Source organism: Culicoides brevitarsis, chromosome 1, assembly GCF_036172545.1.
Source record: "Culicoides brevitarsis isolate CSIRO-B50_1 chromosome 1, AGI_CSIRO_Cbre_v1, whole genome shotgun sequence".
In the NCBI taxonomy this organism is placed as follows: Eukaryota; Metazoa; Arthropoda; class Insecta; order Diptera; family Ceratopogonidae; genus Culicoides; species Culicoides brevitarsis.
Genome location: NC_087085.1, coordinates 38,883,208 through 38,899,415, shown reverse-complemented (window position 1 = coordinate 38,899,415; position 16,208 = coordinate 38,883,208). Strand labels below are relative to the sequence as shown.

Sequence of the window (16,208 nt, the reverse complement as noted above, 5' to 3'; positions counted from 1 at the left end):
TCTAAATTTTGCGTTTTCGATGTACAGGAGCCATTTAAAGATGTTAGCGAAAAAAAATATTTAAGTCAAAATCCTTTTATTATGAGGGCTCACATACCGATTTTTCAAAATTAAGCTAGATCACGGTTCTCCGTCTCAAAATGAAGGTTTTGATGTTAGAAACCACTTTTGTTTTGGACTTTTTCTAAATTTTGCGTTTTCGATGTACAGGAGCCATTTAAAGATGTTAGCGAAAAAAAATTTAAGTCAAAATCCTTTTATTATGAGGGCTCACATACCGATTTTTCAAAATTAAGCTAGATCACGGTTCTCCGTCTCAAAAAGAAGGTTATGTTAGAAACAACTTTTGTTTTGGACTTTTTCTAAATTTTGCGTTTTCGATGTACAGGAGCCATTTAAAGATGTTAGCGAAAAAAAATTTAAGTCAAAATCCTTTTATTATGAGGGCTCACATACCGATTTTTCAAAATTAAGCTAGATCACGGTTCTCCGTCTCAAAAAGAAGGTTTTGATGTTAGAAACAACTTTTGTTTTGGACTTTTTCTAAATTTTGCGTTTTCGATGTACAGGAGCCATTTAAAGATGTTAGCGAAAAAAATTGAAAAAAAAATTTAAGTCAAAATCCTTTTATTATGAGGGCTCACATACCGATTTTTCAAAATTAAGCTAGATCACGGTTCTCCGTCTCAAAAAGAAGGTTTTGATGTTAGAAACAACTTTTGTTTTGGACTTTTTCTAAATTTTGCGTTTTCGATGTACAGGAGCCATTTAAAGATGTTAGCGAAAAAAAATTTAAGTCAAAATCCTTTTATTATGAGGGCTCACATACCGATTTTTCAAAATTAAGCTAGATCACGGTTCTCCGTCTCAAAATGAAGGTTTTGATGTTAGAAACAACTTTTGTTTTGGACTTTTTCTAAATTTTGCGTTTTCGATGTACAGGAGCCATTTAAAGATGTTAGCGAAAAAAATTGATTTTAAGTCAAAATCCTTTTATTATGAGGGCTCACATACCGATTTTTCAAAATTAAGCTAGATCACGGTTCTCCGTCTCAAAAAGAAGGTTTTGATGTTAGAAACAACTTTTGTTTTGGACTTTTTCTAAATTTTGCGTTTTCGATGTACAGGAGCCATTTAAAGATGTTAGCGAAAAAAATTGATTTTTAAGTCAAAATCCTTTTATTATGAGGGCTCACATACCGATTTTTCAAAATTAAGCTAGATCACGGTTCTCCGTCTCAAAAAGAAGGTTTTGATGTTAGAAACAACTTTTGTTTTGGACTTTTTCTAAATTTTGCGTTTTCGATGTACAGGAGCCATTTAAAGATGTTAGAGAAAAAAATTTAAGTCAAAATCCTTTTATTATGAGGGCTCACATACCGATTTTTCAAAATTAAGCTAGATCACGGTTCTCCGTCTCAAAATGAAGGTTTTGATGTTAGAAACAACTTTTGTTTTGGACTTTTTCTAAATTTTGCGTTTTCGATGTACAGGAGCCATTTAAAGATGTTAGCGAAAAAAAATTTAAGTCAAAATCCTTTTATTATGAGGGCTCACATACCGATTTTTCAAAATTAAGCTAGATCACGGTTCTCCGTCTCAAAAAGAAGGTTTTGATGTTAGAAACAACTTTTGTTTTGGACTTTTTCTAAATTTTGCGTTTTCGATGTACAGGAGCCATTTAAAGATGTTAGCGAAAAAAAATTTAAGTCAAAATCCTTTTATTATGAGGGCTCACATACCGATTTTTCAAAATTAAGCTAGATCACGGTTCTCCGTCTCAAAATGAAGGTTTTGATGTTAGAAACAACTTTTGTTTTGGTCTTTTTCTAAATTTTGCGTTTTCGATGTACAGGAGCCATTTAAAGATGTTAGCGAAAAAAAATTTAAGTCAAAATCCTTTTATTATGAGGGCTCACATACCGATTTTTCAAAATTAAGCTAGATCACGGTTCTCCGTCTCAAAATGAAGGTTTTGATGTTAGAAACAACTTTTGTTTTGGACTTTTTCTAAATTTTGCGTTTTCGATGTACAGGAGCCATTTAAAGATGTTAAAAAAAAATTTCAAAATCCTTTTATTATGTCAAAATTTTTCCTTTTAATGTTAGAAAATTTTGCATAATGTTTTCAAAATTTAAGATCACGGTTCTCCGTCTCAAAATGAAGGTTTTGATGTTAGAAACAACTTTTGTTTTGGACTTTTTCTAAATTTTGCGTTTTCGATGTACAGGAGCCATTTAAAGATGTTAGCGAAAAAAATTGATAAGTCAAAATCCTTTTATTATGAGGGCTCACATACCGATTTTTCAAAATTAAGCTAGATCACGGTTCTCCGTCTCAAAATGAAGGTTTTGATGTTAGAAACAACTTTTGTTTTGGAAAATTTTGCGTTTTCGATGTACAGGAGCCATTTAAAGATGTTAGCGAAAAAAAAAAAATTTAAGTCAAAATCCTTTTATTATGAGGGCTCACATACCGATTTTTCAAAATTAAGCTAGATTTTGCTCAAAATGAAGGTTTTGATGTTGGGAACAACTTTTGTTTTGGATTTTTCTAAATTTTGCGTTTTCGATGAACAGGAGCCATTTAAAGATGTTAGCGAAAAAAATTGATTAAAAAAAATTTAAGTCAAAATCCTTTTATTATGAGGGCTCACATACCGATTTTACAAAATTAAGCTAGATCACGGTTCTCCGTCTCAAAATGAAGGTTTTGATGTTAGAAACAACTTTTGTTTTGGACTTTTTCTAAATTTTGCGTTTCCGATGTACAGGCGAAAAAAAAATTTTTGAAATTTTGAAAAAAAAAAAAATTAAATTTTTTTAAAAAAATTTTTGAAAAAAAAAAATTTTGAAAAAAAAAAAATTTGAAAAAAAAAATTTTTTTCAAAAAATTTCTCGGCTATAAAAATAAGGATACTTTTTTGCTCAAAAAAAGCCATGTTTTTGTCATTTTCCCCAACTTTGAGGCCTGGGCCCCAGATTTTTTTGTTCAAGTCGGGAGATTCTTTGCCTCAATTCGAATTCTTTGGAATGTTTACTGTCGTTTAGCACCTTACCGCCTTTGATTCTGACAATTTTTCGATGTTTTTAGGCCGGCGTTTCACAAAATGGGCCCTTTTTGTGCGGTAAAAACAAAGTAGTATATGGAACATATACTACAAAAAGCGTTATAGGCCTCATAACGCTTTTACGAAATTCATACAAAAAAGCGTTATTTAGCAAATGTTATCAAAAAATAAAAAAAAAATTGAAATACTTTTTCCTACAAAATGACAAAATTCAAACAATTTAATTCAAAAAATTTAAACAAAAAAAAAATTATATCAAAAAGTTTAGAAAATTTATTGTTTTGAAAAAATTTTTAGAGAAGAAAATCTATATTAAATTAAAACAAAAATTCTTAAAAATTAAAAAATTTTTTGAATAATAAAAAATTTCTAAAAAAAAATATGAAGAAAGATCGAAATTGGTCATTTTTGCTGATATTTTCATCTTTTTCTTCAAAAAAAAAAAAAAAAAAAAAAAAAAAAATTTGGAGCGGCCTTATATAAAAAAAAAAATAAAATTTTTAATATTTTTTTCTTTATTTTTTAACATTTCTTAATGATAAGTTTGATATACGTACAAGAAGAGAAGATTTACATTCAATTAATTCTTAAAATTTTCAACAATTTTTCATTCTTTTTTTTTCATTTTTTTGGTTAAATGGGAACTAATGCTAACGAGTCATAATTCGTGTTTCCCTGATCGTGCAACAACTGATGAAACATCGACATCGGATTATTGCCCAACTCCAACGGACTTCCAATTTCCGCAATTTTTCCATTGTTCATGACGACAATGCGATTCATGTTCTCCAGTCCCGTCAAGCGATGTGCGATCATTATCACGGTACTTGTTCGAAATGCCGTTTGCAGCACCGTTTGTATCACGGCTTCCGTTTGCGGATCCAAATTCGCCGTCGCCTCATCGACCAACACAACTTTCGAGTTTTTGAGCAAAGCTCGCGTAAGGCACAACAATTGCTTTTGTCCAGCGGATAAATTATTCTTCAGTTGGGCATCCAAGCCGCCCATTGCTTGTACGAAGGGCGACGAGAGACAATGACTCAGCGCCGACATAATTTCCGATTCGACGTGTTCATTTCGCGGATCGAGATTTTCTCGGATGGTTCCTGAAAAGAGAAACGGATCTTGGGGAATGCAGGAGATGCGACTTCGTAAAACGGATAATGGAAGTGCCGCTAAATTGACGCAATCGAGAGTTATGATGCCGCGGGTCAAAGGAGCGACTCGTAAAGTTGCTGCGATGAGAGAACTTTTGCCACTTCCGGTTCTGCCGACGACGCCAATTCGTTCGCAGACTTCCGTGTTGAGATTGACGACTTGAAGTGCAGGCGGGAGATTCGGGCGATAACTCATTACGACATTTTCGTAACTCAAAACACCCTGGCAAGGCCATCCGTAAGGCGGATCCATCGTACCATCCGCATTTTGTTCGCCTTCCAACTCGCAATACTGACTTACGCGCTCGACAGCGACGAATTCCTGTTCCGTCTCGGCAAAAGCGTTCAAAACTCCCGCCAACAATCCACTAATTGACAAAGCATACGAAATTGCCAAACCAACTAAACCCGGCGTTGAAGTATGCGCTGAAGTAGCCGCCGCAATTAAGCCTGAAAACCCGACAAAAACTGCTCCCAACACTTGCAATCGCAATCCAAGCCATTGTTGAGCTGCCGAAGACGTCAATTGCGCTCGGATACTTTCCTCGAGCTTCGTACTGAAATCCCGTGAGAACCGAATATTGGCGCGCATCGATCGAATTGTCGCCAATCCTTGCAGCGTTTCCGTAAAATGAGCGTAGAGCGGTGACAGAGCGTTGCTGGAAAGTCTTTTGATATCACGAGACGCAAATCGGTAGCGATTTTGCAGAGAAAGGTAGATGGGAATGAGAGGCACAGCGAAGATTGTGAGCCAAGGCATTGCATAGAGACTGACAGTAAAAGCTCCGAGCAAACCAGCAAGTTGTGCCAAAAGGATGTTCAGGATGAAGGGCAGGGAATCGTCGATCGTGTACACGTCGGAAGAGAATCTGTTGAGAATTCGCCCGAGGGGAGTGCAGTCGAAGAATTGGAATTTGGTCTGAAAAGTGAAAAAAGAAAAAATTTAAGTCAAATTTTGATCAAGAGAATTTTTTTGTTTTTTGACAAAAATAAATAATTTTGAATAAGAATAATACTCAAATAAAAATATTTAGCTAAAAATTATAAAAAATATTTTGAAAATTGTTCAAATGTAAATAAACATTTTTGAAATAATTTTTTTTCAAAATATTAAATTTAAAAATATTTAAAATTTTAAGAAATTTTACTTTATTTTTCTAATTTTAAATATTTTTCTATATCTAACATATTTTTTTCGATTTTTGTTAAAAAAAATGCTTTTGTTTAAAATGTTAAAATTGAAAAAAAAAAAATTATAAAAGATTTTGAAGAAATTTAACTCAAAATTCAAAATAAAAATAATTAGGTATATTTAAAAATAAAAAAATAATAGAATTATTCAAAAAGTAAAAAATTTCATTGAAAAAAAATATTAACTTTAGAACTAAAAATTATTTTTTTTATTTTTTGTTTTTGAAGAATCTTTAAAAGATTTTGTTAAAACTTTTAAAAGTTTAAAACATTTTTTTTTTGATATTATTTTGTTATTTTAATTTTAATCAATCTTTCAAAAAAATTTAATTTGATTTTTTTTACAAAATTTGAATTAATTATTGAATATTTATAAATTTTTTTACATTAAATTTTTTTTTTTAATTTATTTTTTTTTTTAAAAATTTTAATTTATTTTTGAACTTTTTTTTATTTTTTTAGGTTTTAAAAATTTTATTTTTAATTATATTTTTTTATTTTAATTTGTTTTTTAAATCTTAATATTTTTCATTTTAATTTTAATTAAAAAAAATAATTTAATTAAAATATTTTTGAGCCGAAAAAAAAAATTAAAACCTCATATTCAAAGCATTTTTCAAAAAAATTAAAAATTTCATCAAAAATTCCAAAATTTAATTTTTTTCTTAAAAAAATTTAATAAAAATTAAATTCTTAAAAAATTTTTAAAATAAAATACTTACATGAAAAACTTTATCCAACAATTGATTGTGAATAAATTTCGCAGCTCTGACTCCTCCATAAGCGAAAATAAATGCTCTGATAAATGTCACGACTGTATTTGTCACGGAAAGACTCACATAAACCCCCAAATAGAAATCCCGATCGAAATCTGTCGTCGCTGAATTCAACGAAGAATTAATTTTTGTCGCATTTATCGTCGTTACGGTCACCCAATGCGCTAACCACGTGTCTGTGAGATTTCTTGTCGCTTGCATCCCGACAATGAACAAAAGAACAAAAATCGCCAGCGGACCCGTCATCGCATTCCAATAAAACTTGAAGACTTGCGGATTGAGTGTGCCCACTTCCTTCGTCTCGTTCATCAATAAACTATCAATACTGACCGTTTCGTCGTCATTTTCCTCCAACAAGGCACTCGAAACACTCGCAAGCTCCGATTCTGACTGCACATCATCCAGTTCTTCCTCAAATTCATCGCCATCGTCGCCAAATCCGCATCCGAGGACATTTCGATCGCATTCCGAGACCCTTCCGTTGTCCAGTTGCAAGACTTGCGTCGCATTATGCAGCACCGTGCGATTCTCCGTCACGATAATCACAGTTTTTTTCGCGAGAAACCCGAAAATGCAGTGTTTCACGATATGTGAGGCGACATGCGCATCCAAGGCAGACAAAATATCGTCGAGCAAATAGATGCTTTTGTCTTGATACAAGGCACGAGCGAGAGCAACACGTGCTCGTTGACCTCCCGAAAGCGATCTTCCAGCTTCTCCGACGCCAGATTTGTCGCCGCCAAGTGCTTCGAGATCTTCTTGCAAGGCGCAGCACGAAATTATCGCACGATATCGACTTTCGTCGTAGAGACTTCCCCACGTGATGTTGTCACGAATTGTTCCGCGTTGAAGCCATGCACTTTGACTGACGTAACCAAAGCCTCCTTCGATGTCGTCGGTGAGAATTCTGCCGCTGTTGTGTTTGAGATGTCCCATTATCGCGAGAAGAAGGGTAGTTTTGCCGCTTCCGACGGAACCTTTGATGCAAATTACGTCGCCCTGTGAAGAAAACAAGAAAATAAAAATTATCGAAGAAAAAAATTTGTCAAAATTTAATAAACTCAAAACTGCCAAAATTGAAACTTTTTTTTCTTTGACATAGTTTTGTTTTAAAAACTAAATCAAGAGCTTGAAAAAAAAAATGGATTAAAATTTGTCTGTGTCAAAGCCATTTTTTTCAAATTTTGCTCCAAATGGATAGAAATTTGTCAGAAGGCTCTAATTTATCATTTTTAATTTTTTTCAAAACTGCCAAAAAATTGAAACTGAAAAAAATTTTTTTTTTCTTTGACATAGTTTTGTTTTATTTGTCAAAGCCATTTTTCAATAAACCGTTCAAATCTTGCTCCAAATGGATAAAAATTTGTCAGAGGGCTCAAAATTTTTCATTTTTGAATCATTTTTGTTTTAACTTGTGTCAAAAACTGTGTCAAAGCCATTTTTGTCAAATCTTGCTCCAAAAAAAAATTTGTCAAACTCTAATTTATCAAATCTTTTTTAACTCAAAACTGCCAAAAAATTGAAACTGAAAAAAATTTTTTTCTTTGACATAGTTTTGTTTTGAAAACTAAATCAAGAGCAAAAAAACTGTGTCAAAAACTGTGTCAAAGCCATTTTTGTCAAATCTTGCTCCAAATGGATAAAAATTTGTCAGAGGGCTCTAATTTATCATTTTTAATCATTTTATAACTCAAAACTGCCAAAAAATTGAAACTGAAAAAAAAAATTTCTTTGACATAGTTTTGTTTTGAAAACTAAATCAAGAGCAAAAAAACTGTGTCAAAAACTGTGTCAAAGCCATTTTTTGTCAAATCTTGCTCCAAATGGATAAAAATTTGTCAGAGGGCTCTAATTTATCATTTTGTAACTCAAAACTGCCAAAAAATTGAAACTGAAAAAAAAATTTTTCTTTGACACAGTTTTGTTTTAAAAACTAAATCAAGAGCAAAAAAACTGTGTCAAAAACTGTGTCAAAGCCATTTTTTGTCAAATCTTGCTCCAAATGGATAAAAATTTGTCAGAGGGCTCTAATTTATCATTTTTAATCATTTTATAACTCAAAACTGCCAAAAAATTGAAACTGAAAAAAAAAATTTTTCTTTGACATAGTTTTGTTTTGAAAACTAAATCAAGAGCAAAAAAACTGTGTCAAAAACTGTGTCAAAGCATTTTTGTCAAATCTTGCTCCAAATGGATAAAAATTTGTCAGAGGGCTCTAATTTATCATTTTTAATCATTTTATAACTCAAAACTGCCAAAAAATTGAAACTGAAAAAAAAAATTTTCTTTGACATAGTTTTGTTTTGAAAACTAAATCAAGAGCAAAAAAACTGTGTCAAAAACTGTGTCAAAGCCATTTTTGTCAAATCTTGCTCCAAATGGATAAAAATTTGTCAGAGGGCTCTAAATTTTTAATCATCATTTTTAATCATTCTATAACTCAAAACTGCCAAAAAATTGAAACTAAAAAAAAATTTGTCAGAGGGCTCTAATTTTTTTCTTTGACATAGTTTTGTTTTGAAAAACTAAATCAAGAGCAAAAAAACTGTGTCAAAAACTGTGTCAAAGCCATTTTTGTCAAATCTTGCTCCAAATGGATAAAAATTTGTCAGAGGGCTCTAATTTATCATTTTTAATCATTTTATAACTCAAAACTGCCAAAAAATTGAAACTGAAAAAAAAATTTTTCTTTGACATAGTTTTGTTTTGAAAACTAAATCAAGAGCAAAAAAACTGTGTCAAAAACTGTGTCAAAGCCATTTTTGTCAAATCTTGCTCCAAATGGATAAAAATTTGTCAGAGGGCTCTAACTTATCATTTTTAATCATTTTATAACTCAAAACTGCCAAAAAATTGAAACTGAAAAAAAACTTTTTCTTTGACATAGTTTTGTTATAAAAACTAAATCAAGAGCAAAAAAACTGTGTCAAAAACTGTGTCAAAGCCATTTTTTGTCAAATCTTGCTCCAAATGGATAAAAATTTGTCAGAGGGCTCTAATTTATCATTTTTAATCATTTTATAACTCAAAACTGCCAAAAAATTGAAACTGAAAAAAAAATTTTTTCTTTGACATAGTTTTGTTTTAAAAACTAAATCAAGAGCAAAAAAACTGTGTCAAAAACTGTGTCAAAGCCATTGTCAAAGCCATTTTTTGTCAAATCTTGCTCCAAATGGATAAAAATTTGTCAGAGGGCTCTAATTTATCATTTTTAATCATTTTATAACTCAAAACTGCCAAAAAATTGAAACTGAAAAAAAAAATTTTCTTTGACATAGTTTTGTTTTGAAAACTAAATCAAGAGCAAAAAAACTGTGTCAAAAACTGTGTCAAAGCCATTTTTTGTCAAATCTTGCTCCAAATGGATAAAAATTTGTCAGAGGGCTCTAATTTATCATTTTTAATCATTTTATAACTCAAAACTGCCAAAAAATTGAAACTGAAAAAAAAAATTTTCCTTTGACATAGTTTTGTTTTAAAAACTAAATCAAGAGCAAAAAAACTGTGTCAAAGCCATTTTTTGTCAAATCTTCCAAATGGATCAAAATTTGTCAGAGGGCTCTAATTTATCATTTTTAATCATTTTATAACTCAAAACTGCTTGAAACCTTTGACATAGTTTTGTTTTAAAAACTAAATCAAGAGCAAAAAAACTGTGTCAAAAACTGTGTCAAAGCCATTTTTTGTCAAATCTTGCTCCAAATGGATAAAAATTTGTCTCTAATTTATCATTTTTAATCATTTTATAACTCAAAACTGCCAAAAAATTGAAACTGAAAAAAAAATTTTTCTTTGACATAGTTTTGTTTTAAAAACTAAATCAAGAGCAAAAAAACTGTGTCAAAAACTGTGTCAAAGCCATTTTTTGTCAAATCTTGCTCCAAATGGATAAAAATTTGTCAGAGGGCTCTAATTTATCATTTTTAATCATTTTATAACTCAAAACTGCCAAAAAATTGAAACTGAAAAAAAAAATTTTCTTTGACATAGTTTTGTTTTAAAAACTAAATCAAGAGCAAAAAAACTGTGTCAAAAACTGTGTCAAAGCCATTTTTTGTCAAATCTTGCTCCAAATGGATAAAAATTTGTCAGAGGGCTCTAATTTATCATTTTTAATCATTTTATAACTTAAAACTATAACAAAATTTAAAAAATAAAAAATTTTGAATAAATTTCTAAAAAAATTTCTACTCACCCTTCTAACTTTCACATTAACATCCATGAGCTGGAAGCAAAACTGAGGATCATCCGCTACAATTCTTTCATCCTCATTTTCGACAATTTTTTGTTCCTCATACTGAAAGTGCCCATCTTGGATCTCCAAAACGACAGGACGTTCATCCAAATTCTCCAAAATATCCAAACCGCGTCTCTTTATCACCGTATACAATTTATTGACGTCAACATCTTGCAAATCCATCAGTCTCTGAACTCTCTTTAACGACACCCAAGCTTCTGCCAATCCGTTCAAAACCCACGGAAAAGCGTTCAAGGGTCCTATTAACATGTTCAACAAGGCGACGCTCGTATAAGTTGTCGCTGCTGTCAAGGGTCTTCCCATCAAAACCGACACTCCGAACGTGAGAACGCACATGATAACCGGCGTTGTGGCCCAAAAATAGACACAAAGTGCATCTAAATATTTCCTTTTGGCGAGAAATTTCATTTCTTCCCTTCGGAGTTTTTGAATTTTTTCGATGAAGACATCTTCCCAAGCGTTTAATTTAATTTGTTTCGCTCCCGCGATGGATTCTGACGTTGCTGTGACACGTTTATCCTTTGCTGCCATCAATCCGGATGAGAGTTCAGCAATTTTGTTGGCAATAAATCGGTTCACGGGGATGAGAAGAGCTGCGAAAATGACTCCAGCGATGAATGCGGCGCCTAATTGAGTGTAAAGAAGATACAAAGTTGCCACAAGTTGGAAGGGAATGCTCCAAAATGAGTGAAAACTGATGCAACTGTTGACAATTCGATCGGTATCGGTCGACATGAGGACCACAATTTCCGTTTGCGATGAATGGATGCCCTCGCCTTCGAGCGTTTTTCGATAAATGGCGGAAACGAGGCCAATTCGCATCTTCATGCCCATTAACGAGATGCGCCAATTGAAATGTGTCCCGAAAAGAGCACTTAAAAGTGTTGTACAAAGCATCGCCAAGGCGTAAAAGTAAGCTTTGTTACTTTCCGCTTCTCCCTGCGACAAAAGACCTCCAAGCAACAAAGGTCCCGCGAATCCGAGCAAATCTGCTGCCAATCTCAAGATGCCGATCATGTAAAATTCGACTCCAAATGACTTGTGAAGTGCTGAAAACAGACTTCGAGCGCAATCCAAGTGTGATTGGAGCTCACTGCGAATTTTCGCTACTGTGAGACATTCGGGCAAATCGAATAAATCATCGACGCAGGTCAGCAATCCGCAGCAAGCCTTCGAAATTAGCGGTTTGACCCACGAAAAGGTCAGACGAGAAAATAATCCGGCATCATCGTGTGCCGCCCCGAGCCCGTATTCGTCGAAACCGTCGTCGAAACTGATATAATTGGTATTTAGCAAGGCAGTGCGTTCGTCATTTATTGTCCTTCGTCGTCGCACGAGCTGCGCTTGACCTTTTGGGAGGAGTGTGAGAAGGTAAATGATGTGTAAGGCAACTCTGGCACCTGCGAAGGACTCTAGATCTTGATTCCATTTGGATCGAAGCCAAATTATGGAACACATTGCGGCGATGGACCATGACACGTTGAGGATTAGGGGACCTCGATGACTTAGAACGCCGGATTTTATCATGTTTGTGAGGAAACCTAAAAGAAAAAATTTTTTAAAATTATATTAAAATATTTTTTTTTTTTGAAAAAAAAAATTAAAAATATTTTTTATATGAAAAATATAAAATTTTTGAAAAAAAGATAAAAATAAATAATTGGCAAGAAAATAGATTTTTATGAAACAAATTAAATTTTTAATTTAAAAATAAAAAATTTTAAAATAAATTTAAAAAAAAAATCTTAAAATTAAAATAAAATATTATTTTGCAAGAAATTAAATTTTTAGAAATATTTAAAAAAATTGTCTTAAAATATTTTATAGTAAATAAAAAATAATTTTAATTTAAAAAAAAGACAAAAATTAATTTTTTCAAAAATAAAAAAAATAATTCAATATTATTATAGGATTGAAAAAAAAATAATGAGAAAAATTGAATTTTATTTAAATAATTTTTAAAAATTTAATTTATGAAATTTGATAAAAATTTTAATTTTGAAAAATTATTTAATTTAATTTCTAAAAAATAAAAATAATTTAATTTTGTAAAAATTAAAAAAAAAATAATTTTAGTTAAAATAAAAAAAAATAATTTTGTAAAAATTAAAAAAAAAATAATTTTGTTAAAATTAAAAAAAATAATTTTATAAAAATTAAAAAAAAAATAATTTTGTAAAAATTAAAAAAAAATAATTTTGTAAAAATAAAAAAAAAATAATTCTGAAGATTGAAACAAAACAATTTAATTTTTAACAAATAAACAAATAAAATAAAATTTTAATAATTTAATAAAAATTTTAATTTAGTAAAATAAAATCACTTTTTGCCTGAAAATTTGTTAATTTTTAATAATTTTTTGACATTTAAAAAAAAAAACAGAGTAAAATCTCACCAAAATGCATGATCCAAGCCAAAAACTCCGTCGTCGCAACCAAAATATCCGCCGGCCAAATATGAAAGTCACCATGAATCATATCAAGAATCTTACTAAAGGGAATCACGATAAGCCCGAAAGTCGCCAACAGCCTCAAAACTATACATCTTCGCTGAATCCTGTTCCTCTCGATCACACGGAACGTCAATCCGAAGTAATATGCCGAGCAAGTTGCGAGAATTGCATAGATTGGAAACTGCAGACAAAGTTGCTGAAAACACGGAGCCAAATCTGTCGTGCTATTTGGCCCTGAAAAAGGTTGCAATCCATTCTCACACACACTCGACCAGTTCCATCGCCACATTGCTGCCATCAAAGTGCGAAATTCAAGGCAAAAATTATGCAAATTCGATTAATTGCATTTGTTTTTGTGTGTTTTTCGTGTATTTACAGGGACGTTTTGTTGTTGTTTTGCTTCTGAGTCATGACAGTTGCTTGACATATTATCAGTAGATGGCCTCATTCACGAACACGAACGAACTTCAGATAAAAATTGTACGTTTTTTATTGCAAATTTTACTGATAACAAAACATAAAACATTAAAATTCAACTAAAAATCTCCCCTTTTTTGCTAAATTCGGTCAAATTATTCCTTTTCAGTCGTCTCAACTTCGAAAATGTTGTATTTTTTCTTCAGAATTTGATGAACGTCCTCGCGACAAACGATTTTTACGCCGTTTTTCTTGTAATTCAAGTAAAGACGCATGAAACTCCGGTTAGTTTCGTGCACATTTGGATGCTGCAAGAACTCTTCGATGTCCATCCAGACACATTTTGCAATTTCTCGCTCGCATTTCGTGATTTCCGTTGTCTGAGGGTTCAATGCCATCACAACGTACAAGTCGGAGCAACCAAATCCGGCGCCATGAGCATGACGGATTGCGAGAAGAGTCTCGAATGTCGTTTGGATGTTTGTTTCTTCTTGAACTTCACGAATTCCAGCGTCAACGATGTTCTCCTCTACAAAGAAAATTTAAATTTTTATTAATTTTTTGAGTGATAATTAATTAAAATTTATTTTTTTTAAAAATAAAATGAAAAAAAAAATCAGAACTTTTAAAATTGGATAGAGAAAAGTTAAAATTTTTAATTAAAATTTGATAAATTTTGAAATTTTTGAAAGTTTGAATCAGCAAAAAAGCGATTTCCAAATTTTGAACAATTTTTTTTAATTTACATTTTTATTTTTTTCAGAAAAATTTAAAAAAAACTTAAATTCATATTTAAAAATATTTTTTAAAATTACTTTTCATTTTAATTTAAAAAATTAAAAATTTTTAATTGATATTTTTGAAATTAATTTTTTAAATTTTAGATAAATATTCTGAATTAAAATTGAATTATTTTTTATAAAATGAATTTTTTTTCTCATAAATTTATTTAATTAATAAAATTTGAAAATTTATAATTAATTTTTACGAAAAATTCATTTTTTTAAAGTCAACAGTAATTTTTTTTTTTTTTTTAATTTTTTTATAAATTTTTTAAAAAAAAAACTTGAAATTTTACGATATTTTGAATAATTTTTTTACAAAAATTCACAAATTTTTATTTTTTGAATTTTTTTGTAAGAAAATGTGAAAAATTTTCAACTTAAAATTATTTTTTACCCAATTTTCATTAAAAAAATATTTAAATTTTTAACTCACTTCTCTCCAAATACCCTCCAGGCAATTTCCAACTATTCGTAACGAGCGCATTTTTCTCACTGACGACCAAAACTTGCTGCTTATCGTTCACAACGACAGCTCCAACGCCAACCATTGTATGGGCAAAGGGCGGAATCCCCATCGGTTCGTTTGCCAGCCACGTACACATCATCACAAACCCCTCCTTGGCATGATGGAAGTCAAAATTGTGCTTGGCAAGTACGGGAACCCAACTGGCTTTGCTTAAATGAACTTTGAACCAAACGCCACGTCGATTCGCTTCTTTCCAGAAAGCTAACGAGTCTTTCAACTTGCCTTCGAATTGACTGTCGTCACATTCTTCCATGTTAGAATCGACAGTAACGCCATTAAATCGATCAATCACGCCTCGAAATATTCCATCGGGGACTTCGGGAGCGTTTTTGTACCTAAAAAATTGAAATTCGAATAAAAAATCGAAAAAATATCAAATTTGGAGAAAACTTACTTGGCAAACCAACTTTCGCTCGCCTGTAAAATCGTGTCTTTCGTGTCACTCGTTGACATTGCTCTAAAAATTGATTTTCGATGAACTTTGTACCAAAAATTAAACAAGTCTCGATTGTTGACTATGACACTGCTGAATGATTTCCGTAAATATCTATGCATTGAATTGATGAATTGCCTTGATGATTATCGCTTATTTTTCAATGTTTGCACGAAATTTGTTTGTTTTCAACTCCTTGAGTCGAAAATTATCTGGAAATCGAGTGAAATCAACAAAAAAATGGAAAATATTGTCTTGTGTAATGATTTTGAGCAAACGAGTGACACTGATAAAATTGTAAATAAAGAACAGCTGATTTTTGTTTACTACTCGTTTGTAAATTGATAAGAGATGTTTTTAGGTTTTTATCAAATATTTTAAAAATTTTCATCATTTTTATAATTTTTTTAAGAAATTTTTAAATTTTTTTTTAATTTTTTCGAATTTTTATTTTAAATAAATTTAATGAAAAATCGTCTATGAACAACGCTCTATTTTAAAATTTTGAACGGTAAATTTATAATTAAAAAAACTAATTTAATAAAATAAATTTAAATTAATTTTTTTCATAAATAAAATTAAAGTAACATTAAAATTAATTTTTTATAATTGAAAAAAAATATAGAAATTTTTAATAATTTTTTATATAAAATTTATAATTTTTTAATAATTTTTAAATAATATTTTAAGATTTTTTAAAAATATTACATCTAAATTTCAATTTAAAATTTTTAAAATTAAATTAAGAATTCATTTTTTCTCAATTTTTCAAAAAATTAAGTTGAAAACTCAAGAAAATTATTGAAAATTAAAAAAAAATTAATTAAATTTTTTACAAAAAAAAAAAATATATATGTATAATTAAAACTACGAATTAAAATCAATCTTAGAAAACTTTTTTAATTTAATTTTTTTTAATTCAATTTAAATAAAAAAAATGAAATAAAAATTTACAAACTTTAATTTAAAAAAAAAAAAAAAAAAAAAAAATTATTTAAATTTTTACAAAAAAAAAAATAAAATAAATTAATTTAAATTAAAATCAATCTTATAAAATTATTATTAATTTTTATTAAATTAAAAAAAAAAAACAAAAAAAATTAATTAAAAAGTTTTTTAAGATTGATTTTAACTCATAGTTT

At 30.1% G+C, this 16,208-nt stretch overlaps 2 protein-coding genes across 2 annotated transcripts; both read right to left on the bottom strand.

Moving 5' to 3' along the window:
* Nucleotides 1–3,619: 3,619 nt before the first annotated feature.
* On the bottom strand, nt 3,620–13,301 carry LOC134834453 (ATP-binding cassette sub-family C member 10). The gene is made up of 4 exons (XM_063849139.1): nt 12,849–13,301; nt 10,391–11,994; nt 6,142–7,194; nt 3,620–5,147 (listed from the first exon to the last, which is right to left on the bottom strand). Exons 1-4 carry the CDS (start codon nt 13,201–13,203, stop codon nt 3,705–3,707), a joined length of 4,455 nt encoding a protein of 1,484 aa, XP_063705209.1. The 5' UTR covers nt 13,204–13,301; the 3' UTR covers nt 3,620–3,704.
* An 80-nt stretch (nt 13,302–13,381) lies between these two features.
* On the bottom strand, nt 13,382–15,333 carry LOC134834457 (nucleoside diphosphate-linked moiety X motif 6). The gene is made up of 3 exons (XM_063849152.1): nt 15,028–15,333; nt 14,541–14,968; nt 13,382–13,851 (listed from the first exon to the last, which is right to left on the bottom strand). Exons 1-3 carry the CDS (start codon nt 15,186–15,188, stop codon nt 13,478–13,480), a joined length of 963 nt encoding a protein of 320 aa, XP_063705222.1. The 5' UTR covers nt 15,189–15,333; the 3' UTR covers nt 13,382–13,477.
* Between the last annotated feature and the right edge of the window lie 875 nt (nt 15,334–16,208).